Consider the following 26,160-nt stretch of genomic DNA (forward strand, 5'->3'; position numbering starts at 1 on the left):
AAACAGTTGCTTCAGGTTGGTAAGAATAACATGTTGGTTTGTTTTGTTTTTTTTTTCTTGTGAGACAGAGATGAGAGACGCCCATTTACTGATCGAAGTCTTTACACAGCAGATAGTGAGGATGAAGATGACAGAACAAGGTCAAAAAAGACGACTGTTAAGGTAGAAGACCAGCCCTCAGGGTTTGAAGGAGAAGGGAATGCAGATGCCCAGAAACCACTGAACAGTAAGCTTGTCTCTTAAGTCCTATCCATTGAACGTTTTGATGATCTTAAAGAGGGTCTAACTATTGTCAAGTTGTGACTGAAATTTTACCTAAGTGTAAAGAGGATAAACTAATAGATCAGAGAAGTAATATTAGAAGTTACAACAAAATATTTGTCAAATATTATCTGTCTACTGAAGAAGAGAACAGGATAGAGTAGGAAAGTAAATTCACCTTTTTATGTTAGTGCCATCTTGAATACCCTGTACAGTGTTTTTCGGAGTGGAGATTCAATTGGTGTTCTGGATGAGTATTTATTCCTTTTGATCTGTTTCATAATATAAGAACACTGATTTTTCTTGACCAAAATATACTTAAGTGTGAAAAGTTCATCACATCATTCACTCTAGAGGATAAAAGTTCATAACATGCAGCTAATTGTAAACCTATCTTATACCTCACTTTTCTGTTCCATTTGGTGATTACATACTTGACCATACAATTTTTTACATTTTGCTAATGAATAGGTTTATTCCATAGAGGTGATCAAACATCATTTAACATTAATAAAATCTTCTGCTTTCAACCTCGGCAGTAATCTGCAAGGCTGGGGAAGAATTTAGGTTATCTGTAAAACACTTTAACACCACTTGCCAATACTTTAAACCATTCTTCACTAGTAGTTAATATTTTTTTAGTCTTTCTGTACCCTCAAACCCTCCTGCCAAGTGTTCAGCAGTGCTGATCACACAGTGCATTAGTAAAGTATCAATACTGAATGTCTGGTTTTGGTGCCTATTTTTAATAGCATGGCTTTGTGCAGTGACAAATTGGTCCTTGACATAGCTGTTCAGCTCTCAGTTTAATTATAGAAGTCACATCCTTTCACAGTAGAGTTTACAAGGGCTCAGAGGGTATGTGTTAGAAAACTGACATCAACACTTAAGATTATAAGACTCCTCTAGAGACTTACAGTTCCCTTAGTTTCCTGCACAACAATCTGTAACAACTTTTGAGTCTGTCAGTCTGTATAAAATATTTGATTATTTTCATTAATAAAGCAATTTGTAATCCCTGTTGACTGTACTTCCAAAGGTCACAGAGAACAGTATTAAAAAATTTGCACAGGAGAGAGGTCCCTCTTGAGTACTCATGAACCAACAAGGCAAACAGCTTATTGAGTGAAGGCTTCAGCATGTATGGCCTTTTTCCACTTTCAGAATTTAAGTAAATGAAACTAAGTTTTACACTTGAATCAAAGATTAAGTCATACAGAGAAATGGTAGGTTTTCTTCAAAGTTGTTGCTCTTATTTGATACAGAGTGAATATGGCAATGTGTATCTAAATGTAGGAAATGTACTTAGAACTAGTAATGAACATTGAGATTCTTCTTCCAGAAATTGAGTACTCGGGACTATCGCTGATATTTTTAGTTGAATAGTAAGAGTCTTCAAACTTCCATGTTAAAGATCACCTTCATTTGGTTATTTTTCTTTAACTGAAGGACTACAGAGAGAAAAAGAGACAGAGAGGGAAGATACTCTTCTTCCAAGAATTCCATAGAAGAAACTACCTGTCTCTGTAACAGCTACCACCTGCCATTGTTCTTACTGGGATTTAGGCCAAGAGGCAATGTCCACAGAGAGATGCCTTTTAACAGATCAAGCTCTGTATAGCTTTGTGTGTCATGCCAAGATCCTGGTTCTAAATGGTGACCCGGTGTTACCAGAGAGACAAAGATCATGTGCTGTGCTTATTAGAGCAAGATACTTTGTGTGGATGAAGGGGAAGGTGATTTAAGATATTTTTTTTGAAATCACAGTAGCTTAGCCTGATCTTACTGGTAACAACTGTTTTCATTTGCCCAATTTCTGGAGTATTCCTCCCAGTCTCTAGATGTGTGTGGAGCCATAACTTTTCTTGAGAAAGGCAGTAGTCCAAAGAAAAATTCATTTGAGCTACATACGATATTATTTTCTGTATTGTGCATGCTGTTGCTTATCGTAGAATCTTGTTTGCCTTTTTGAAATGAGCCAAAGGCTTGAGATATCAACAGAAATCCCTTGGGTTTTTTTCAGCTACAGTAATTTAGAATATTCACTCTATTGTCATATGTTCAGCATTACTTAGCTTAACTTCATATACAGTGGTGTTGCTCATTTACTGTGTTTCAATAGTCCTCACAGCTCGTTCTAATACTAGCTTAAGTTTAATTAGTCTTCTCTAGATTTTGGTCCCAGATGTTCACTTTACTCACTTTCTGATAACTGGTTTCATTCTTAGCTTGTGTCTGACTCTAAAAACAATTACTGCTTATGTAGTGTTTAGAAATTAATAATATCCCTTGGAATATATCTGATGCCTATCTGTGGCCTTTGCCACAGTCTACAATAGGAACAAAATCCTACCGGCATTGCAGTGTATATGGGGTTACAGGTACATCTTTTATGCTTGCATAATGAATGAATTATGAAGAATTGCATTCAGTTTATCTAGTTTCATATAAAACTGTGCTGAAACAAAACAACACAGATCAGAAACTAGCTCTGGAATGAAGAGAAGTACAGTTAAAATGTTGGTTTGCTTTCAGCATAGTTTTATATTGAAACCATAAGTACTTGAAAACTTGAAGAACTTATGTTACTTTCTTTATCCACTACCTTTTTGGACACACATTCATAATTTTTTTTTATTCTATTTGGGTTTTCTCCAATAAATTTCTGCTAGTTAAACTGTATATTACAGTCTTCCACAAATTTATACTTAATTAAGGTTTCTGCCAGCAGCCTTGACACAGGTGCACATACAACCCACTGATCTTGAGCCTTGGATTCCAAACACTTACACATGTGTTGCCTAGTTATGGTTGTCTGGGACATACAGTGTCTTTTAAGAGTACGTGCTTCTGAGAGCTGCTCAGCTACTTCATGTTTGAGTTTTTTCTGCACTTAAAAAAGTAAACCATGTGGACTAAGTGGCTGATTTGATTGATTGCTTTGTCATATGCCAGTGTTTCTGATGTCTTATTTTGACACCTTATTTTCTGATTAGTACTTTATCTTAGTACTAGCAAAAAGCATGGTATTTCTTCTCTTCCTTTCAGGTCTTTCTGTGATGAAAACCAATGCAACTATATTGGGTATCATCACAGTAATACTTGAATCTTCTTTAACAGGTCTGCATTTTAACCTTGAGTGGCAGCTTTGTAGTAGCACAGAATGGGCAGAATATGCCAGTAAATTTTGATGTAAAAGTAAATTTGCAAGTAACACAATGATCTTTTCGTTAACCTTTAAATCACTTAATGTCCTCTGACTTGCATGTTTACTATTTCTTTGTAACTGTTTTTATTTTTAAAAAGGAATTTCTAAGCTCAAAGAGTCTTAAGGCAAAGTAACACTGAAGATTACTTCCAATTAACTTTTTCGAAGGGCCACTTCTCTGACTCGGGCCTGTATACAAAAGCATAAATTATTATGTGGAGTATGTGCTTTGTAGTAGAGAAAAAGTATATGCTCCTGTTTCACCTGATGTCTCTTCCTTTGGCTTCATCCAGTCAGTCGCTTGAGGACTCTATTCGTCAACATTAGGCAACTCACTAGTTTTAAGCAGGCTTTACTTGTGAACCAGATCAGTGTGTTGGATGTGCTTTTCTTTACAGACAGTTAAAAACTAAGTGTGTGTTTCTTGTTCTTTACTTCTGGATTAACTGTTAAACATTGTATGTAATAAATGTTGGGTCTTATATTTTAATTTTTCTCTCTGCAGTGTTCTTTGAAAGTGTGAAATCAGAACTCAGGAATGGATCCTCAGAGTACTCTGATATTTCTGATTCAGAAGAATCTGAGCCTGATTGCACTACACAGGTATAGCTAGAGAAAGTCACAGAAGTAAACAGGGCCATTAAATATAACTTTGCTCACTCACTTCTAGTTTATCTGGTCAAAGTTTGTGTTAAAAGAGCACTAACAAAGTATTTATTTCTTGTCCAAGTTAGTATCTTAGATGGACAGTTCTGCCTCATTCTTAATGTATTCTAGCGTTGAGTAGAATGACAAGATAATGCTATCTTGAGCCAAATTTTATGATCATCTTTGTCATTAAAGTGGGGCTGCTAGAGGATGAGCACTGCTGTGGAACAGGCAAAGTGAGAAAAGTTAGATCCCAGTTGCGTTGTTCATTTCTTCTATAACAAGTCTAAATTTCATCATTAGAATTACGAATATCTACCACACAGTTTCATTCTGAAGCATGGTTAAATTGAAACAATATTATAGGCCTTCAGTTTTTTAAATCAGCTCAAGTGGCTAAATCCTATTGGTGTTTTAGACTATTTGAAATAAATGGGAATCTTCCGTTTGAGATCTAGATTGTAGTGATGTCTTTACAGCTAAATGAAATATAAATGCACACACACATATGTACATTTACAAACATATTTTAGTACAATTTTTAGTATTTAGAAATTTGCATATTTGTATACAAATATTTTTATAATTTTTTTCCCTTGAAAAATGTTGCTCTGACTTACTAATTTCAATTTTATTTGAATAGGGGTAAAATGCTAGTAGGGTGGAGTGATTACCTCAGATTTTTATTTTGTGCTTCTGGGAAGGTAATGTTTTGGTCTTTCTTCCAATCATCAGCCTATTTTAAGATTTTACCAGAAGTCTTCAAATTCCGACTTTTTCCATGGTGGTCAAGATCTATTTTTAATATTTGTTGTCTTCCATCATTACCTTTTCTAGATGTTGGAGTAGGTGATAGGAACCTTCATGATGTGGTTTCTTCTGGTTTCCTCAACTTCATTGTCAGCAAATTTGGCTCAGCAGGTTTCCTTTTTTAACACATAGAATTAGTAGTTATTCAGTAGTCATGTATTTAATTTTTCACAGGAGAAATATTGCAAATTTTGGATGACTTTGTCATTGAGTGAAATGTTTTATATTAATGCTATTTACTCTGTTAGGTCCTGCTATTTTCTTGTACTTCTTTATTTATAATCGTATCTAATAGGTTTTTTCTGCATGTTTTATTTGTCTTTTGTAATGATATATCCAAAATGAACTCTCTCAGTAGCTCCTGTAAATCCTTTTTATGTTTTTATATTGCACTGAAGATCTTAACAAAACAAGATAATAGCTTTATTACTAACATTGAGTCACTGTAATAATTTAATTGCCATTTGTGTCACTTTCCAAGTGTCAAAGATTAACAAGCTGCTCTTGTGAATGAAGCTATTGTATAAGACCATCCCTTAGTGATACAATGCACTCCATTCCAGTTCCATTTTTGGTGAATAGGGATAGAGGTATCAGTCTTGAAGGATTATGATTCCTCCATGTTCTGATCTTCCACTTTCAACACTTTATTGAATGTCATGTATATTCCTTGACTTGAAAAAAAAAAAAAAAATTGTGTTCTCTGTGCTTGTTGAAAATAGATTAGTCTGAATTACCAAGATGGAACATGCCTATTGTAGCTCTTGCTTAACGTAAAGATATATTGAGTCATGTACGGTTGCTCCACCTTTGAGAAACTCTTGCCCATACAAGCTGTAATCTCAGCAGGAGCTGAAAAGCCCTTTCATTGATGAAATGAGGCTGTGCCACTGTAAGAGAGGCAACAGCTGTTGTGTTTGTGTTCCTGCTGTGTTCTGGATTTACCTGAGAGCTTCTGTCACCAGAGAGATGCTGCTGCTAAAAGTTACCTTTAGTGAGAGCAAGAACCAGAAACAGTTCCTTGGGCAGGATGTGTCCCCTTATTTGTAATAAGCATCAATTCTGGCAGCTGCTTGGAACCATACTTCCATTTTTTCCCACTCTACTTTGAATATTAAAGATCAGATTAATCAGTGCTGTCATTAAAGATAATACAATGATTTGTGCATGGTTTAATGTGTGTAATGTTTTCTGTAGGAAAATGCATTTCTGAGATACTCTTTCTGTATTGCTGGAGCATGTACTCATCAATGTTACAAAATTTGGATGTATAGCATCTCAGATGCTATATTCACATTAACCTCATTATGAATACTATATGTATACACACATATATATATATATAAGTTGGACCTGGATGCTTCTGAATTTTTTACGTAGCATGAATTAAGGTAGCATCTCTATTTAGAAGGTGTGGTGACCATTCTGCATGTTTCTTTGTCTTGTTTCAGCAGAAGGATTCCTCCACAGAGGAGTCGGAAAGCTCAGGTGATGAAGAGAAACAGGAAGTAACATCCAATTTCAAAGAGGACTCTAAGGTCATGAGAGACTTTTGTCAAAATACCCAGAAGCCATCCAGAAATGAAACTCCCAGTAAAAAGTAAGCACATAGCGGGCATTTGTTTATAAACGTAAACCTTTTTGCACATATTTATGTTTATGCTTTGTAACAGTGTCAAAATAATTTCTTCAGAGAAATTTAGGGTTCTGTTTTAAACTGCTTAATACCCCTTTATTTTTCTAGGGAATGTCCTACCTCGACAAGTACAGAAGAAGAAGCTATTCAGGGCATGCTTTCTATGGCAGGATTGCACTATACTACATGTTTACCAGGTCATACTCAAAGCACAGACTGCACAGATAAAAGAACCTCTCTTCAGGAACACAGAAGCTACCCCAGGAGTCGGCATAAAGACAGACAGCCATCTCAGAGCCACAAAACAGTAGAATGTGGTAGGTATCTGAACTAATGACACTTCTTCTACTCCCTGCTCGTGGACAAACTGCTCAGAATAAACACTTAAAGTTACATTTTTAGATTTGACATTTGAGAAGGTGTATTCTTCGGGTTTGTGGTTTGTTGGGTTTTTTTTTCTATAAAAAGTAACTGTTGCTTCTGAAAACTGGAACAAACTTAGCTTGAAATGTCATCAGAATACATCTTTTAAATACTGCCATCTAAAAGTTTTGTGGCATCCTTACAAGAGTGGCAAAGTTATGGCTAGATTGAAAGCGTAGTCTCTTTATTGAAAGTAATCTTCTTCAGACAAGATTGACAGAACCTTCATGGTTGCAGCTTTCATGGCATGAGTGTTAGATATCCATAGGAATCTGCTTGGTGATTTTTCATGTGTCTTTGGAAGGCATATTTGGCTTTACTCCTGAAATTCTGCTATGAAGGCAGTGCATTAAAGGAGATTCTAATCTTGAAGAGGAGAATTCAGAGGTAATTTTTTTTTCAGTGGCATTTTGATGTCTGTGGAAAATAGACATCTGTTCAATGTGTTCTGGGAATGACAGCAGAACATTTAACGCTAGTCCTCTCAAAGGAATCAAAACCACTTCTTAGAATGGAGAGTCATTATGTTTGAAAATTCTTTGCTTGAGAAGGAAATGGAAGAGGATTATAGCTTTGATGATGTGAAACAAATGGAACTCCATCAACAAATAGGGTGCTAATTCAAAGAAGTAATAGTATGTTGATTTTTCTTTAAATGGATAATGGGAATCCAGGAAATTCCCACAACATGGATGTGTTCTGGTAATTGAAGCTGTATGTCTTTAAAAACCACCAGCCAAACAGATAAATAAAAACACCACCGCCACCTAAACCTCCTAACCAGCAGACTACAGAGATACATACAGTGCCTTTCTATCTTTGTAACTTTATGAAAAACGTAATATCCAGTTCTCTAAATTGTGTTGGTTTGACTTGGGCCAGCAGCTGAGCACCCACATGGCCACTTGTTCTCTCCTCCTACCCTGTGGGATGGGAGAGAGATGAGAAAGAGCAAAAGCTCAAGAAGATACATGGATTGACGTAAAGACAGTTTAGTAAGTGAAGGAAAGAGGAAAAGAAAAAAATGGTGCAAAGGTAGTCACTTAACCACCTTCTGCAAGCAGACTGAGGTCCAGCCAGTCTGAGCAATGACTGCCTTGGAAGACCGCCTTTCCCTGAGCCTCTTCCTCAACCTCAGTTTTTATTGCCAAGCATGACAGTATATGGTATGGAATATCCCTTTGGCCAGTTCAGGTCAGCTGTCCTGCTTACCTGCAATCTCTTGCCTACCCCTAGACTACTTACTGCTAGGGGCAAAGTGGGAAAAGAGAAAGCTGTGCAAGCACTGTATAGCAACAGCCAAAACTCTGGTGTGTCATCAACACTGCTTTAGCCACAAATCTAAAATATAGCACCATATGGACTGTTAGGGAAAAATTCTGTTCTGGCCAGACCCGGTACATGTGTCAGCCTCCAGGGGTGAAGAAGTTGACACTGTGCTTCTTAGCTAGCAGGTTTTGCAAAACCTTTCAGTGTCTCCAAATTTGAATTGAATTGGTGTCTTAGGATACTCTCAATTTTACAGGTTAACTGTATTGTAAATGTGTTTTCAACGTGGATGCTTATTCTATAAGCCTGTCAGCATAGGTCTTCCATATGTTATACCTGAATAACACACCAGTGCTTAGAAACAATACAGTCAATAATACCTGAAAATTAAATGTCTATCTTAGTATGAACTCCTCATGATACAAAGCTACGGTAGAAGACTGTAGCTTAACAAAGAAAGTAAGCTGTCTTCAACGTCAGTACTTTCAAATTTGAATGGTTATATTTGTCTGACCACCTTACTGTGGTGTATGGATCTTTATTTAGGTGTGTTTGTACTGTGGGATTGTTTTCCCAATTTAGTGTGTAGAACCAAGAAGCTCTGACAACTTTTTTTTGTATCTAGGAAATATTTTCCATTGTATTTTTCCTTTCTTATCTTGTTTTAATTTTAAAATCGTTCAAATGCATAATTAGCTTTGAAAATCAATAACTAGAAATATAAATATAAATTCAAGCTTGTTGAACTTCTCTTTAGGTAGGTCCATGAAGGAAGAAGAAGGAGACTTGGGGACTTCGGCATGGACTAGACACCTGAATGAAGCTTCGAGGATTACCCCTCAGGTAAAGCAATACTTTAAACTTTTTGAACACGTTTTTGTAGGAAAAAGAGATAATGAAATTTTAAGTCAGCAAGCATGGTGGACAGGTGGACACTCTGCATATCTAATAATAGATACTTCTGGTTCTGGTGGCTGAATATATATTTTTATCATGCTTATCTTCATTGTTGTTGTTTTGAGTTTTCCTTTCAAACTCTTTTCTGTCATAGTAGCTAGTATTAAGAAGCTCAGGGCAGTATCTTGAAAAATAAAAAAAAATACTTTATAAAAAACTGTGAATTTACATTCAGTTGAACTGGGGAAGCACTCTATTATTTATTCATTGTTATTCCCAACCAGAGCTTCAGAACAAGTGGAACCTGTTGATAGTATTTCTAGTAAAGATACTTGCTTAGGAAATTGGCACTGCCAAACTGATACAACCTTTCAACAGTGAGCAGGTAGGAATATTTTTGCTTTCTGATGTCCAGGTGGAATCCAGCAAGGAATATATAAATGAAAGGTTGTGTGTCTTACACTGAACTTTTTCAGTATTTCTAAACTTATCTATATTTGAAGTATTAGAAAAGAGCTATTTAATAGCTGTATTTTAACTGCATGCTTTGAAGTGGTTTTGGATTTTTTTTGGTAAGAATATCTAACTACATGATACTTCTTAGTTTGTAATTCCCAGTTTAGCATTTGTTCTCTCACCAGCTGAATATTAATAGGCGATTTGTTTTCAGGTAGTTAATCAATGTTTATGTTATAGTTTGCTGTAATGGCTAGTTTAATCAAAAGCAATTGTATTTGTTTTGATCACTTAAAACTAAACCCAAAAAGTAGAAAAATTGAATACACTAGTACGTGTAATTAATCTGTGGCATTGCCCTTAAGTGCATATGGAAAAGCTTGCATAGAGATACTATAGCATATCTTATTTTTAAGAGGTATCTGTATTAAAAGAAATGATGGAATCATTAAGTGGTCAGACACTGGTGGAACTGCAGTATCTTTTTCAAAGATATGGTAGTATAATTAGAAAAACTCGAGTGAAGTTGTAGCCAGAAGGTATTAACTTCCACGTTTTTTCTTCTCATTTCCATACTAGGATACCAGTAAAACTCAAAAATATATCAAGAAAGAGTGTGCATCAGAAGCCAATCATAAGGTTCAGGAAAACAGAAGTATAATCCACAACAGCTTGAGTTTTCAGCATGGCAAGTACACTCGAGACTCCAATCTAATTCAAGGAGAATGTCGGCTGAGTGACGGCAGCCTTAGCCCTGATAGGCCCTATGGTGAAACATCCTTGTCTGTACCACTTCATCCAACAAAGAGGCCAGCATCAAATCCACCCCCTATCAGCAACCAGGCGACAAAAGGTAATGTTTATCTCTGTCCTCTTGCTAGATACAGAAACTTAAAAAAGGACAGGCTTAGACCTTGAGTGAAAACATAAAATGGGCATCCTGTGGACACACAAGTTTTGGCTCAGAATGTGTGGAGGTGGAATTGAGAGAAATCTAACTGGATGTGTGGCCAGGTGAAACTTTCGTAGTTACTGTTGCACCTCTGCATACATGTCTGTTTTGCATTTATTACAGGGAACAGAACCACAACTGTAGTCTGAAACACCGGCCTGAATCAGTTTTGTTTATCAAAGTGAAGGTTTAAAATCTGTAACACTTCAAAAAATAGTCTGATGATCATACTTGTTCCGTTTTTAATTTCTAGTGTGTTTTCTATAATTTACTAGAGGGAATAACTTGAGCAAAATTCAGGAAGCTCAGTTTAGGCTCTCCCTTACCACACCCACTGCCTTTCCCTAGACTGCAAACATTTGTAAATAATAGAATCGCTTTATTTATGGTAATGCTGGCCAGAGTTTATAGAAAACAATCCTTGGATTTTGACAATTCTGATTCCCCATTTGTTGGCACTTTTTTTTTGAGCTGATTAGGGTGAAAATTTTGCCCACTTCAGCTTGAAAACCAGGTTTCATCTTTGTTCTATAGTGATAAAAATTTGTTCTGAAATTCTTGATTGAAGTACTTGATTTCATTTTTCAGGCAAACGTCCAAAGAAAGGAATGGCAACTGCTAAGCAGCGCCTTGGGAAGATCTTGAAGCTGAACCGAAATGGCCATGCACGCTTCTTTGTTTAATGTAGCTGCTACTTCTACTACTGCTGTCTTTCCTACACAGACCAGTATTGAGGTCAACAGAGCCTGGAGCTGCTGTTATTCCTCTGCTTGAAGCAGACTTGCATGTACCATATAAAACACTGCCTGATGAACAAAAACGAGGAAAAAAAAAAAAAACCAACAAAAAAAAAAACCAACCCAATGCTGCATTTTCACTGTGCCACACCTGCTCAGCAATAACCATATGGGAATGGGGAAATCTTCAGAGAGACATGGACTGTGAGAAACAGTCTCTCGTCAGGGCTTGAATATCATTTGTTGCTGGTAGTTTCTGACCTAATTAATGAGGGGAAGATGATGAAGGTGGTTTATCAATAATTTATTTCTGATAGATTTTGACAACTTTTAAATTCATTTAAGAAACCTATTTATTTGGAAGGCTTTTTTTGTGAGTTATTAATTTAGATTTAAGAATGTGAAAGTTTTTAATTGTTTTGATAATGTATGTTTGGTGCAGTGGAGAGCCACATTAATTGTGATTAGTCTGGACTCCTAAATTTGGTATTCAGGTTATAGTCTTACATAGGGGTGAGATGCATTATTAATTATTTTTTAAATTAAGGCATATGGAATCTTATTTTTTTTCCCTGCTTTTTGTAAGCTGTTGGCTGGGCTTCTGTTGACTTGCAAGTTGCATATTCTCTGCCAGCTCGATTATTTTTTGACCTGTCCTCTTTAATACAGATTTATTTATTTGATGAACTAGAAGAGACTCTTAAAGACAAAAGAATCTTCTTATGTCGGTCCAGTAGCTAACTTGTTTTAAACTGCACCCCTTTCCTCCAAATTGGAGTGCATACTTTTCCTTCTGATGATCTGTCTGTGATGATTTTCTTCTGTAAAAAGACTCCCTGAAATTGTATTTGTACAGGTTACTTAAGAGTTGGTACAAAGGAGGCAAACGTATCTTTTTGGAGGAACGGGGACATCAGTTAAGATAAATGTTTCTTCAGAATAATTACTCTGAAGTAACTCATAAGATATACATTGCAGTCTTAAGATTTGGCATACTACTTAATGTAGCATGGAAGAAGCATTAAAATATTATTATTGTACTTTAAAAACATTTTACTGAAGAGTCAGGAAGGCAGGAGAATGTGTGTTGCTTTCAAAGCTGGGTGAAACAGCCAATTAAAAGTCTTAACTGGTGCATATATAAGCATTAAAGTAGCTTACTGGTATCAGAATGCTCATTTGTGTCAGGCTTCATACTGAGCTGATAGCAAATGCCAATTCTGAATTATTGTAAATACTTTTGATTTAAAATTTGTATTTTTCTGTAATATAAAATTAAATATTTAACTTCTGGGGGCTGGGGATGAAGGCGGAAAGGGGAATACTTTTACTTGATTCTGGAAAAAGGGCATTTTGTAGGGTCCAGCCAAAATGTAAACATGAATATGCTGGTGACAACAATATTGTTGGTTGTTTGGGGTTTATTTTTTGGTTGCTAAGAGTAAAAATACTCAGGCATAGTTCTCCAAGTCATTGAATTGATTTAACTTTCCATACCAGTCTTTCCTTCCTCCATATTCTATACTGGAATTGTTTTCTCTTGTTGTGGTTTAAAAACAAACTCAGTTGGACTTTCTAGAACATTTGTGCAGAGTTATTTTATCTAGGCTAGATGATGAATGCCTTTACAAATTTATGGAAATAGTTCTGATGTCAAGTGTTTTTGATTGTTGCAGGGTCAGAGCTATTTAGCATTATGTTATCCTGTTTCTGAACTGAGAAACATCAAAACATAATGCGATTGCAAGTGAGTCAGGTAGCTTTCATGTCTTTACTTTCTCTGGAGCTTAAAAACTGTAACTTCTTGACTTTATAGTTTTGTGTGTGTGCTTATGGGTGAATTTTTTTAACCTTTTTTTGTTTTCTAATTATGGTTTCACAAAAGTATGTTTTCAGTCTGTTTTGATTTGTTGGGGTTTTTTTAATTTACTGCAAGCTATTAGCCTTGTTTAGACTATTGGGAACGGAGGTAACAGGATTTCTAAAAAGCAGAAGATAAGCTAAGAGGTACTCTACAGGTGCTGAAAGTCACTAGGAGTACTTGCTGTTCTCAGGTGCTATGTTTTCCAGGTGGAAATAATTAAAAGAAAATATTTTAACTGTCTTTAATATGTTCTCACCAAAGTAAGTCAAAGAAATAAACCGTGTTGTCAATATTGGGTAAAATTATATATCCATATAAGTATTCTCTGTGCTTACGCTTGAGCAAATGGATTAATGCCTGGCAGGCTTTGGAAACTGTTTTAGCTTTAGCGTATTGAACCAAACTGTTTCCTTCTTGCTGGCTGTATAATTTTTAAGAAAAGAAAAATTCAGTTTAGGGCAGGAATCAGATTCAGAACAGAATGAAGAATGAGCTCGCTCTCCTTAAAGGCAGTTTTTAAAGAATACTTATCTGAAATAGAAGTATGCCAGAATAGAATCTGGAGTAAGGAATTTGAAAATATGGAGTATGCTTTCTTGTACCCATAACTGGCTTATACAAAGTCTCTTTTCTGACCATCTGCATTATTTATCTGTATGTTACAGTTGGAACACAGATGTGGCTGGACCCATATATATTATTTCTTCTTGATTTTATTCTTTCTCTACTCTATTTTCTACCTTTTTTTTCAAAGTGGCTCTCCACTGTCATGAATTTATGTAATAGTCTCTTCACAGGCTGTCAACAGGCAAGGTTCGTTCCCATTTTCTTCAGATATCCATGCTTCCAGCAGAAGTTAATTCTGATGTTCCACCTCAGAATAAGTAACACAAAAGAAATTGCCATGATGAGCAGTATTAAAAAAAAAAAGAAAAAAAATGGGGAAAAAAGAAGAAAAAAGAAGTCTCCTGGTAGCTCATGAAGAGGATGTAGTGACCTCACTTGTTTTGTGTACTTGTATGTAGGGATAAATTTAGATGAAAACACTACTGCACCAATCTTTCTGTAGATGGACTGAACCTTGTGTTGTTGTAGTGGAGAGAAAAAGCCCTATTTTTTTTCTTGCTGTTTCACTTGGGGTGGAAGAGGGAGGGAGTAGGGAACACTGACTGGACAACAAAGAGAATTAAGCCCGCTATGGTAACTCATTTTCAAGGATAATCTTTTTTGAAAAGTCAGAGAACTTGGATTTGGCATAAAACTTAATATTTTTTTTTTTTACACAGAACAGTAGGAAATATTGTAGGGGTTTTCCCATTCTCTAAGTTCTCACGTTCCTGCAATTGGAAAAAAAAAGAAACAAGCATGAAAATGGAAAGGCCACCTAGAAACTATATCAAAGACTCTTCCAGCAACTTTCCCTTTTCTTCTTCTACTATACTTGCTAATAAACCCTGGCTACAAGGTAGCCTTTGTTGACCTCTGAGGTAGATTACCTATGCAACCTATAATACTCTACATGAATCCATTCTTAAAGACAATTTTGAAAGGGTTAGATGTTGAGTTAAAATTGTTGCTTTCTGATCACATGGGCCATTTGGGGGTTTTGGTTTTTTTGGTGGTTGAAGTGCTTGCATTATCTTTAGTAGAGAGATAAGAGCACAGTGTCATCACATTTTAGAAGCTTCAGCTTTGCTGTGTGGCAAAAGCTACCTTCATTCATAAGGCCTTTAAACTGTAAATGTTGAAAATTTTTGCAGGGTTTTGGAGTCAGAGCTGGTGTGAATCTTTCTACCCCCTTTTTGGGAATTGTGGAGACTGAGCAGAACCGAAGCTAGAACGACATGGTACTACAGGCCTATAACTAGTGCCCTGTTCAGGCTCCACATGTTCATCTGTCCCTTCAGACCCCCACCATGACCCCCAGATCAGTGTCTTTCCAGAGTTTCATTCATGTAATACTTCCATTAAAAGCTGTTTGTAGCTCTGGGGTTGAGTGAGCCCAGAGCTACTCTTTCACAGAAGAAATATAAATGGAACCAAGGGCCTTACTATTTGTGGTTAAACAAGATTAAAAGCTGCAACATCCATTTTTCCAAAAAATAAAAACCCAACAAAAAAACCCCACCCCAACAAAAAGCACCCTATTTGTGGGAGCGTGTGAGTGATAAATCATGCAGTGGATGGGAAATATAAGTAGCACTGATAAGGAAATGCATGTTCTTCATAGACTGCATTTCTATTTGGAAAAAAAGACTTTTTCTACTTTTAATATAAATTAAGCCATAAGAGTTTCATGCTTTGGGAAGGGAATGAAAGGGATCACTTTTAAGAGATTATATTGATATGTATTGTCACTTCTGCTGGGAAATGTCTATTGCTGCCAATGCTTTGGTGAATCTTTTTTTTTAAAAAAAAACATGGAATTTGAAAAAAAAAAAAAAAAAAAAAGGGGCTAGTTCTTGGCTATATTTACTAGTTTTGTAGTAATGTTTTGCTGGCCCGTTTGTCTTTTCCTCTCCTTTTTCTACTCATAGTCTAATTTCTATCTTTCTTTCTAATGTCTCTGAAAATATTAGCTTGTCTGCTCAGTAGGGGTCGGTGTATGTGTGTCTTCCTTTTTACAGAAACGCACTACTGTGTTAAGTATTTGGCTGGGAAATGGGATGCTGCAGCTTTAAGAGCATTTTTTTTTCAATTCATAACAGTATTTCCCATCCTCTTTTGCCTGCAGGCAGGGAAAGTGTATGTACAGTATTTATTTTGTTTTGATTTTACTTTAAATTTGTAAGTTTCTATAAGTAGTTCACATTGATTATTCTAGGGGAGGACAAGTGGTTTTGTTTAAATTTGTATTTGATATTCATAGTTTCCACTCTGTACTTTAAAATACTGAAATTAAAAAATTGTATTGCCTATGTTTTGATTTTAGCACTCTAAAGTGTTTAATTTCTCCAGGCTTATGCTCATTTGTTCCCATGTAAATACAGAAAACTGTACAGAATATCATGAGGAGAAAAATGCTTTTGTAGGTCCAATCTCTGTGCATTTTAAAGAAGACATTTTCTGGAGAAATGTGAGAGGGAATATTCTTGTACTTTTTCTTTTATTTTTCAAAGTGCAAATCTCATTTCAATCCAAGTATGTTTTATGGCAACTAAATGCATTTTGTGAAGATGTGAATACTCGTTTTGAATCCTGATATAAAAGGGTGGTGGAAGTGTTTGTGATTGATCATATTAGCAGATCTAGAACTGCAAGAAGGGTGTCAAATGGTATTTTCTTGTTCTTGGTTTTTGTTCAGGTTTGTCTCATGCTACTGATGACTGACTCATATCTTGATTATTTTTTTTAAATTACTTTATTTTTCCTTTAAGTGTATGCAGTTTCTGGAAGAAGAGCTTTCTCTTTCACGCTTCCATGTACTTCGTCATACTTGCTTACATCCTGGATGACTTCTTTTCTGATTTCTCTAAATGCATGTCATCATCTAGTTTACAGTTGTCAGCGTTCCCTGTTTTAACTCCCTATGGCAGTACAGTTTGCATGTGGGTACTCTACTTGGGGGTAATGGAAGCATTACTGTGTTGCACTCCAACTTCACGTAATGCATTTCTTCTGCAGATAGTAGTCCACGCTACTGAACTGCCTCAGTGCTGTGATGGGCAGATCCTTAGGTTCCACTGACGGTCATTTTATGAGAACCTTAGATAAATGATACAGCAGTGGCATTGGAAGAACCAGGTCTCAAAAAGTGTTTGATTTGAGCATCCTCTGCAGCTGCTCAAGTTTACTACTTAGCCTGGCTTTTAGTTTACAGAGAATTTATGGTTGACTGTAATAAGTAGGAGATCTGTTCGGAGACAGGACTTCATTGTGCCAGGTGCTTTACAGGCAAAAACCAAGAATGCTGATCTCATGAAACCATGTACTGCTTGAGTATAAGATGGGAATAGTTAAAAAGCCCCAACAAAAATGTTCTGTGGCCTGAAGTTTAAAACATGGTAGTGTTGTAGATTTTGGGGGCAGAAACTTCTGTGCTGTTTCAAAAACAAGTTTTGAGTGGAGTAAGAAATAGCGAGGAAAAATAATTATTTAAGTACAAGGGAGAAAGATTAAATATTCATATGTCCAGAAATCAGTTCCTGCTGTATTTTGACATGCCTTTACATCTTTTCAATTAATGTATTAAAACTAATTCTAAATTTGGTTAGCCAAAGATTTGCCAAAGATCTGAAAGAGCTGTTTTTCTATTAGAGCAACCACATATTTTGAAAAAGTCTTGATCACTGTGATTGAAGAGCAATGCTACAACCTATGCATTTCCATCAGACTCACTCATCTGGGTTTGTCACGCTGAACTTGCTCATACCAATGTTTTGGTCTTAAAAGAAAGCGATAGACTTGAGGGCACCTCAGTGGGCCACAAATACAAGTTTCATACCCATATAAAAACCTATATAAGCACCTTTACTATTTGTCCTTTTGTTTTGCAAGCTATGCTCCAGAGCTTTCCTCTGTGACTGCTTTTTGGTGCATAATTGGTAGGATAATACACTGGAAAATGTGTGAAATATCTCAAAAGTGCTTCTTTACATGCTACTGGATAGCCTTGAGCACCTGGAGCCATATTTCCATTAAAAGTCAGTTCCTGGTTTCTTACTTTTCTATTTGAGGAGGATTGTTCTTCCCTAATGGACAGATGTATTTTGAAGAATTCAAGGCTACCAAATTGAGACAAAAGAATTCAATTTCTAAAGTCAGGGAATGGGCAAGATATTCTTGGTATCTGAAGAGTAAAGTTGTTGGGTTTGTTTGTTTCTTTTTGGTTTGGGTTTGTTTTTTTTTTTTTTTTCTTAATCAACAGTCTTCTACTGCATTTGAGGTAGAGTACCCCCTTGTAAAGTGCCTACAAACTTGGGTTTGTGTCCATTTAGTGAAGGTCAACTCTCTGTCTTGAGGACTTGTCATGACCTGCTTAAGTTGTGAAGCTATTGTGGTGGTGGCTCATTAGTTAACAGATTCAACCAAATCTTTTCTTGTTTGTTTTGTTTAGATATAACTTTGGATTGATGATGGAAACCTAAGTAGTAGAATTAATACGAAGTCAATCATGCTGAGTGTTGGTTTCTATAGAAACTTTTTTTGTATAGAAGTATTTCTCTTGGGAGCCCTTGAAATTACGCTTTTACTGCTGGTAAGTAATGTAAACTGTCTCAAGCCAAAAGTGAATGAAGACTGAAACTGTAAAACCAGAATGTTATTGTTACTCATTCTGATACAGCCAGGAATTTGAAATGCCTTTGTTTCTACAGTGGTCAATGACTAAAGTCTTCACCTGCAGAAGAAATAGCTGGGTGATAAAGACAGTGAATAAAGTCTCTCATTGCCAGAGCTCATAGTATTCCACCTAACAGGCGGCTAATAGGACAGTTTGCTTTGTCTAGACTAAGGTCTGATTTCTCTGAAGCCAATTATATTCAGTCTTTAGAATAAGTACTGCAAATTTTTGAAGAATTGTGTTTGGCTTAATAGATCTATTTATCTGTACTGCTCCTGCTGTATTTGCTTTGGTCTTGGAAAAAATACTCTACTTTGGATCATGTAAGTCAACTAAAAGAACAGTATACAAAGAGTCTGCTTGTTTGTGATGCTTTGCCCCAAAGTTCATTTCCTGTAAGTAATGTTTTTTTTGCTGCAATGAGTGTGAGTAAAGTTCCCACCCGTACTTGGAGAATGTGGTATTTATCTGGAAGAAACATTTGCCCTTGAGTTATACACTTTGCTGGTAAGTATAAAGATGCAAGCTGGCGCTTTGTTTCAGTAAAACTAAAAGCCAACAAAACTAGAAACTGCTACTCTGATCTCCCAAAATAGAATTTGGGCTGTGAAAATGTGGTTCAACTAAGCGGCTTTTTCAGACTGGTATGAATTTGAAAAAAATACTAAATCATGTGCTTCATTCTTAAGTTGTTGATTTCTAGTTACAGAGGTTTTACTTTTTTACAAAAGATCTTTGAATAGATCCATTACAGGTCTGGCCCAGTAAGGATTTTCCTGTGCTCAACCGGCACTCGTAGAGATTCTGTTGAATGCCATCATGTGATGGTTCCTGAACAGAGTTCTTCCAATGTGGTTAAAGTGCTGTGCCTCACGTGACAGCTAACCTCTGTGTTCCCACTGAGTTACACCTATTGAAGGAGGAAAGCATTCAAAAAGCGTATTTACCTTGCCAAGTGTCCTAAAAGCAGTGCCAGACCTGGGTGACTCAGATGAAATTAGCATTGAGAGGAACCCTTTTACTCCTAAATTCATCTGTACTCAGCCCAGCTCCAGTGAGAGGGAGGAGAAGAATCTGCGAGCTGTGCAGTGCGCTACTGCAAAATGAGTTGATCATATTCCAGAGGCCGCTGGGCAGCTGTGCCTGTCATAAAACTAAGCACCACAAGTGATGCTGAATTGCTGTAATCCTGGGAGGGTGACCAAGCATTAAATTGGATGTGGCTTCTGAACGATGTCTTTCTTCCCAGGCTTTTGCACAGCTCAGAGAAGAGGTATTAGTGATGCTTTGGGAAAATGCCAAAGCGTTGTATAACATAAGTCTTCTGTGGCTACGTGAAATCATTTTAGGCACTGGTTCTGTTGATCCATTTTCTTCAATATTAAGATGATTTCACTTAAAGGAGTTGAGCTTGTACTGAAAGCAGAAAGATTTCATGTTATACATCCCCACAGTAACCCTATGAGTGAGGTTTGTAAGGGGAAGTGAGATGCATTAGACTTATTTGGAGAGTGGGAAATACTTGCAGTGTTTAGCGCCCATGGTTCAGATGTAAGACATTTCCTCTCCATGCAAACCTTGCCTGGCTTATGTACTCACAGTACAGGGCCACTGCTGTGAACTGGTTGCTCACAGGCTGTTTTCAGTAGTGTTGCCATAAGTAGCCGTCTTATTTTGCAGTACATTTTAAGTATCACTTACTATAGTAAGTGAGGAGGAAAAGGATGTTGTTTGGATGTATTGAATGCAAAATATATGTAGTGTCTAGGAGGAGATGTAGGAGCGAGGCAAAGTCCCTGAGGTTGACGTGTTGAGTACATTAAAAATACCACAACTTCAAAAAGAGGATGATTCCCAAGATTACAGAACTGAGGGAATCAGAAATGCTTTAGCAGGCCACAGGATCTAGATTTTCTTATTATTATTTTTATGTTAAAACTGTCTTCAACCATGGCAGGTACAATAGCAAGTGTGTGTGTATACTTAACACACACATGTATGTTTATTCTGTCCATTTTTTCTGTTGTCTCTAATTTCAAATAATTTTAAACACTACAGAATGTAAGCTACCAAAACTCCAGTAATATTAGTATTTTTACCATAACTATGATTAAAGCAATATCTTTACTAATAATTTTGTTACACATACATAAAGAGAGGTAACTTTTTCTTCTTTAGCTGCGGGAATGCTAGATTTTCCACTGTTTCACCTGCATGGAGGGGTTATACTGAATGGGCTTAATACCTGAGATACTTGGACTGTCAGGTGATGGAAATAGCTGCAAGTAGTAGGGCCAAAACAGGGTTGATTCTGGCTAGAAGCACCCCGGTTTTCTTTTTCGAGGGAAGAGTCTGCTTAGGTTTGCACATCTTGGCTACAATCCTACCCTTAATTTCTAACTACAGCTGCTGTACATGCACACACTGACATTAATGTCTAAATTAATGCCTCAGCTGATGTAGTGACAGATCTCTGAATATGTAGGCACTGCTTCTAAGGGTTTTCAGGTGATGCCGGGGTGTGCTCTTTTGGGATCCTTGGTCAAGACGACTGATGATTCAGAACTCCCAGTGCTCTCCTGGAAAAAAGGTTGTCTCGGTGCTTCCCAGCTCAGCCTCTGGTGGGAGGGTCATCCTTCTGCTGCCTGGGAGCTGCTTTCTCCTGTGCAGGAATCCATTTAATGGAAAGGCTTTGGATTGTGCTGCTGTATCTTAACCTTTGTTTTGCTAATGTGATGAGGGCCTCTGGGGTGTACTTGCAGGGAAGGGAGCAGCAAGGATCGGAGTAATTGGCCACTCAGCAGAGGAACTGGTGTCCTTTAGGAGAGGGAAGCAGAGGTCTGCAGGCATCACTGAGACACCTGCAAAGGGCAGAAAGAATTTCTCCCATTTTGACTGGTTGACATGCCAGCTCCCATGTGGAGAAGAAGTTCTTTTCACTTCTTTCCTGATTGTATTCAAATCCTGCCAGCCCATGTGGTGAACATGGAAGTGGTGGGGGCCTAAAAGATGGACATCTGCTTTCCCCTGTGTGTGGGGAGAAGCAGTAGCTAGACCAAGATCATAAAAGGAGTGGAAACTGCAGCATTCAAATTTATTTCTTCTGCTAGGAAGAAAAGGTGAAACTCTGAATTTGTATTGGAAAAAAAAGAGTAGCCTTAGAGGAAGGCTCCCATCCCCCAGCCACTGCCCACTGGGGACTGCTTCCAGCTGGGGAAGGTTCTGTGCTTCCCTGGACTGGTGACCTAACCCTTTGTACAAGATGTTGGGTTTGGAGAAGTTAAGTACCTTTCTGTGACAGACAGGCCAGAAAATAATACAGAGGTATCCAAACCTCCTTATAAATGCAACCCCTGGGATCAGCTTGAGTTTTAAGTATTTCAAAGTATTATTGAAATCTTACTTTTCCAAATCAGTCTTTCACTTACACCACTGGCATAATATGAAGCAGACCTCTCCGTTTTGCAGTTTTGGAAAAGCTTTTTCTAAGCCAGTGTCGTTTTGCTATGTTTCATTCCTCGGCTGTTACTTTGAATGAAATTGAGTGGAATGTAGCTTTCTCCAATGCTTCAGTCACCTGATAACGTAGCAGCTTAGCCTGGGAAGTGATTCATCAGTGTCTCAGTCACGGTAGTAACAGGACAGAAGGAGGCTAAACAGGCACATTTCCTTTTCTATAAAACCATCTAAACTAGGTGACCTCTTTGAGAATTACTTAAGATCTCTGGATCTCTCTGCTTGAATTTAATTTAAGATCTCTGGATCTCTCTGCTTGAATTTAATTATCAGCTGCCAGGAAGATTGGACTATAATGGATCTAGATACTGGCTAGTTCTGCAAAGAATCTGAAATGGGCAATATTTAGTAACATTAATTTTTTAAATGTATTTTTTAATGGCTTTTTTTTTTTTAGTCCATTTCACTACTGTCTTATGTTTAGGCTTGTGTTCTCTTGCAACCCATGTTTGATGCCAAGTTAAAAATCACAAGTCTGAAAAATCTTACAGGTTATTTCTGTAGATTTTTAGTTTTTGTAGAAGAAGGGAACAAAAATCTCATTGGGCATTTTAAGGTGCTGTATGGGTTTTTACTTTTTACTTCACAATTTTTTTGGCTACACTTTGCAGCTTTTCTGCATTGAAGTGCTTAGTCCTTTTCACTGATGTAATTCTTGTATGTAAGCTAAGATATCTCTGGCCTTCCATTTCTACGTTTTTCAAATTCTCTGCATCTTTGAGGGTGTTTCTGGGTGCAACTATTGCTAGCTGGTTTTCCTGTCTCCTTGAATGGTATTGATATCTTAAAGTTACTAATTAACGATGCAGTGAGAGCCCAAAGGTTGCCATACCTCAGAATAGCCAGTAACATTCAACAGCCCAGAGGGCTTCCAAATCAGCACTATCAAGATCATCATCAGTAACATCAATAGCTGGGAATTGAAATGGCGTTAACTTTTCTTTCTTAGAGGCTTGGCAAGGGACTTACAGATCACTTTCAAACATAGGACCTGCATCACTATTAGTTCATACGGTATCTTAGAGGTCTGCGGAAGAAAAGATCCCGATTTGTGTGTATGTGTATACAGCTCGTTGAATCCATGCTTTTCCCAGAAGTGGGGATTGACTGCCGAGGCAAATACTGTCTGCACAGGAATGCCGTCTGGCACAGGGCTGGGTTGTGCCTCCGATCGCTGGTGTAATCCACTTCTCTCTCCATGTGACAGTACCTGAGCAAAATGGGTTTTTGGAAGCATATGGTCTGCACTTCTTGTGCTGCATAAGAGACAGTGATCATGTAAAAGCAGCAAAGGGAAAAAAGGAAGGGATGCTGAAGATAGTGGGGAAAAGTGGATTGTCTGATGTTATGTAGATCAGCTATTGTACAATTCCATGCCAAGTCATCAGAAGGATACCCTGGCAAACACATTTCTAAAATGAGCCTTTCTAATGCAAGATGTTCAATAGTTCTGACTTAAGACATTTTGGCTGTGTACTGAAAATGGGCAGGATTAACAAAGTTTTCTGCTAGCCCACTGTGAACAGTGTCTGATGCCCCGTTCTGAAAATTTTAAAGTATGTCAAGTCCATTTTTGACAGCAAGGGTCTGAGCAGAGGCAGATCCGACAGCAAGATTTTGTTTCTGCTGTTTGGCTAGCAGAGTGTGTGTAAAGAATTCGTATTAATTAATTTATGAATTTATTTACATATTCATATATTTATGAAACATCATGTTATAAAGAGATCAGAAGATACTCTACAATGCCAAAATACCATTTATTAACGGCCAGCTAGAAGGGTAGTGGAGACCACTGCTACTGGCAGTCTGCAAAATCTCCTGTACTGTTCTCTTTCACAGTTTTTTCCATTCACTCAGGTGTTGCTGCTCGTTCTTTGCAACGTGACCTTTCTGGGGCAGCAGCTGCTGGGGATGCTAGCTGCCTGTGCAGTGCCTCATTCGGTTAAAGCCTTGAGCCAGGATTATTTATACTTTAGCTTTCTGTAATATTTTACCCAAGATATTTGATCAGAATAGAATTGCCCATTCTATCTAGTCCATCCCCGTCTCAGAAAATGTTAGGGATAACTCTCCTTCCTCTTTCCCACTTCCTGCCCTGCAGACTCGGCATGGAGCAGGCTGTTTCCAACAGACGTAAGTGGTTAAGAAATGTATTTCTTTGACTATAGGTCATAAAAAGAGTGGAAACTGCAGCAATCAAAAGTATTTCTTCTGCTAGGAAGAAAAGGTGAAACTTGTGATTTTTATGGGGGGAAAAAAATCAATGTGAGGGTCAAGGACGTGTTCATTCCCTTTGCCACATCTGCAAGCGGTGAGGAACGAACGCCTTTACATCACTCTCAGAAAAGATAGTTTATTTTCTGTTTCCGTTTTAAAATGTGTTTCTTGAGTATAGAAGAATGCCCCAAAGCTTGTGTTTTTATTTTTGAGCCCTGAACAGAGGCAGTTCATGCGATGCTGGTACCAGCAGGAGGAGCTCATGGCACAGCCTGCAGCGCTCCCGCCCGCCCGAGGGGGAACTTGGGAGTCCAAGCGCGGTGGGGGGCAGCGCCCCATCACAGCTGTCACTGCTGGCATGTGACACAGGAATGCACAAAATAAAACTAAGTCTGGAAAAGGCAAAGCGACCCAAAATAGAGGGCAGGTGGGACAGCTTGCCCCGGGCAGGTGCTGGGAGATTGAACGTGATGACTCGTCATGCGAATGGCCTCGTTGTGTAGGGAATCCCAGCCTCAAACTTTACTTCTGAAATCTCTGGTTTTCTCTCGGTAAAAACCTTAGCCGAGGTGGCATCAAGACCAGCTGGCAACCAGAAGGGGGGAGTGTTCACATGGTGTGGTGTTTTATAAAGTTTTAGGAAAGCCCTTTACAGGCGGGTCAGTTACTCCACTGCTCACTGACATGAATGTTTCCAGCTATCCAAGGGCAGCAGAACAAATTTTGAAGTGAAAGGCTGGTAGCTTTTATTATGGAAGAGATGCTTGATTTCAGAAAGCAGAGATCTTCAGCTTGCAGCTGCTAAGTTTCCTCTGTCCAGGAGAAAGCAGGACAGAGCCACCAGCATTGAAATTGCTGAGGAAATTGTTTTAGCAACTTTCTGCAAAACTCCAGGATGAATGAGACAAGCCCACTGTCTCTCACATCTGTTCTGCTCTCTGTCTGTTTTTGTACTCTTTCAAAAACCCAGCATTTAATGTTGCCTGAAGAGTAGCCAGTTCCCATTTCACTGAGGCAAGAGACTAACGTCTGTAGCCAGTTACTGTGGGCACCTTTCTTCTTGCTAAAATAAATTAATCCTGAACAGAGTCTTTTTATCATGGCTATGTTCTTATCAGACCATCTCCCTTTATATTTCTTCCTTCCCCAGCCATTGTGGAAACAGACATCCTGCCCAAGGCGTCGAAATCCACAGTCTGCTGCTGCTGCTTCTATGGAGCCTCTGGATTTTTGCCAGTGGCCCCTTGTGATGGTCCCAGATGTGACTGCTTTTTCTGTGCTACCCTGAAAATATCCGGTGAAGACAAAGGGCTGCACTCACCACTGTTACTGCTTTGGAGGCCAGCACTTCCTCTGCTGTCAGGGATGTACAGTGGGAGATGTTAGTCATGATGTACCCCAGAGAAACCATGACTAAAACGGCAGGGTCACAGTCAAAGGGATATTCCTACAACAGAATAAAGCCAATCTTTTTACTGCATCTCTCAACTGGTCCTCCAGTTTTTACATCCAGTTCCCATGAACCCAGGAGATGTGTATGGCATGTCTTTCCCACAGCGTTCTTCTGTGGGGAAAATGCAGATTCCTGGCACCTACATTGTGTGTGAAAGGAGATTAGGTTTTGGTACAGCTTTTCTTCAGGGAAAAAATGCAAACAATTCTATTCTTATTTCAAAGTAACCTGCACTTAAATAGCAAAACAGCCAATGCCTTAAAATAAGACTAAAATGATTTTTGACTGACTCAGTTTTTTGGGAAGAAGGCTGGGGATAAATGAGGGAGTGGAAATACCAACTTGTGACAGTTTTTGTGGCTTGGATTTGTGGGGGGTTTGTGTTGCTTTGGTAGGCTTGAAAATCTTTAGTAGTCCTGTCTATCAGAAAAACAACATTGTAGTCCTGGCTGCAACTGAAAGTTGTTGAAGAGACCCATGAGGAATCACAGGAATGATGTTGTAGCAAATGCACCTTGCTGCTGGGTTTCCT

General features: G+C 37.8%; 1 protein-coding gene across 7 annotated transcripts in view; it reads left to right on the forward strand.

Moving 5' to 3' along the window:
- The window catches only part of KDM7A (lysine demethylase 7A), a 98,810-nt gene extending 82,723 nt beyond the window's left edge, over nt 1-16,087 (forward strand). For 6 of the 7 annotated variants that reach the window (XM_080391258.1, XM_080391257.1, XM_080391259.1 and 3 more), the window contains 7 exons: nt 69-226; nt 3,975-4,072; nt 6,379-6,527; nt 6,672-6,880; nt 9,013-9,098; nt 10,188-10,461; nt 11,149-16,087. In XM_080391258.1, coding sequence (XP_080247384.1) covers nt 69-226; nt 3,975-4,072; nt 6,379-6,527; nt 6,672-6,880; nt 9,013-9,098; nt 10,188-10,461; nt 11,149-11,243 — 1,069 coding nt within the window. In that variant the 3' untranslated portion in view covers nt 11,244-16,087. The remainder of the gene's footprint in view (nt 1-68; nt 227-3,974; nt 4,073-6,378; nt 6,528-6,671; nt 6,881-9,012; nt 9,099-10,187; nt 10,462-11,148) is intronic. The other variant, XM_080391261.1, reaches the window with a different exon arrangement.
- Nucleotides 16,088-26,160: the final 10,073 nt, after the last annotated feature.

Source organism: Falco punctatus (assembly GCF_963210335.1).
Source record: "Falco punctatus genome assembly, chromosome: 6".
In the NCBI taxonomy this organism is placed as follows: Eukaryota; Metazoa; Chordata; class Aves; order Falconiformes; family Falconidae; genus Falco; species Falco punctatus.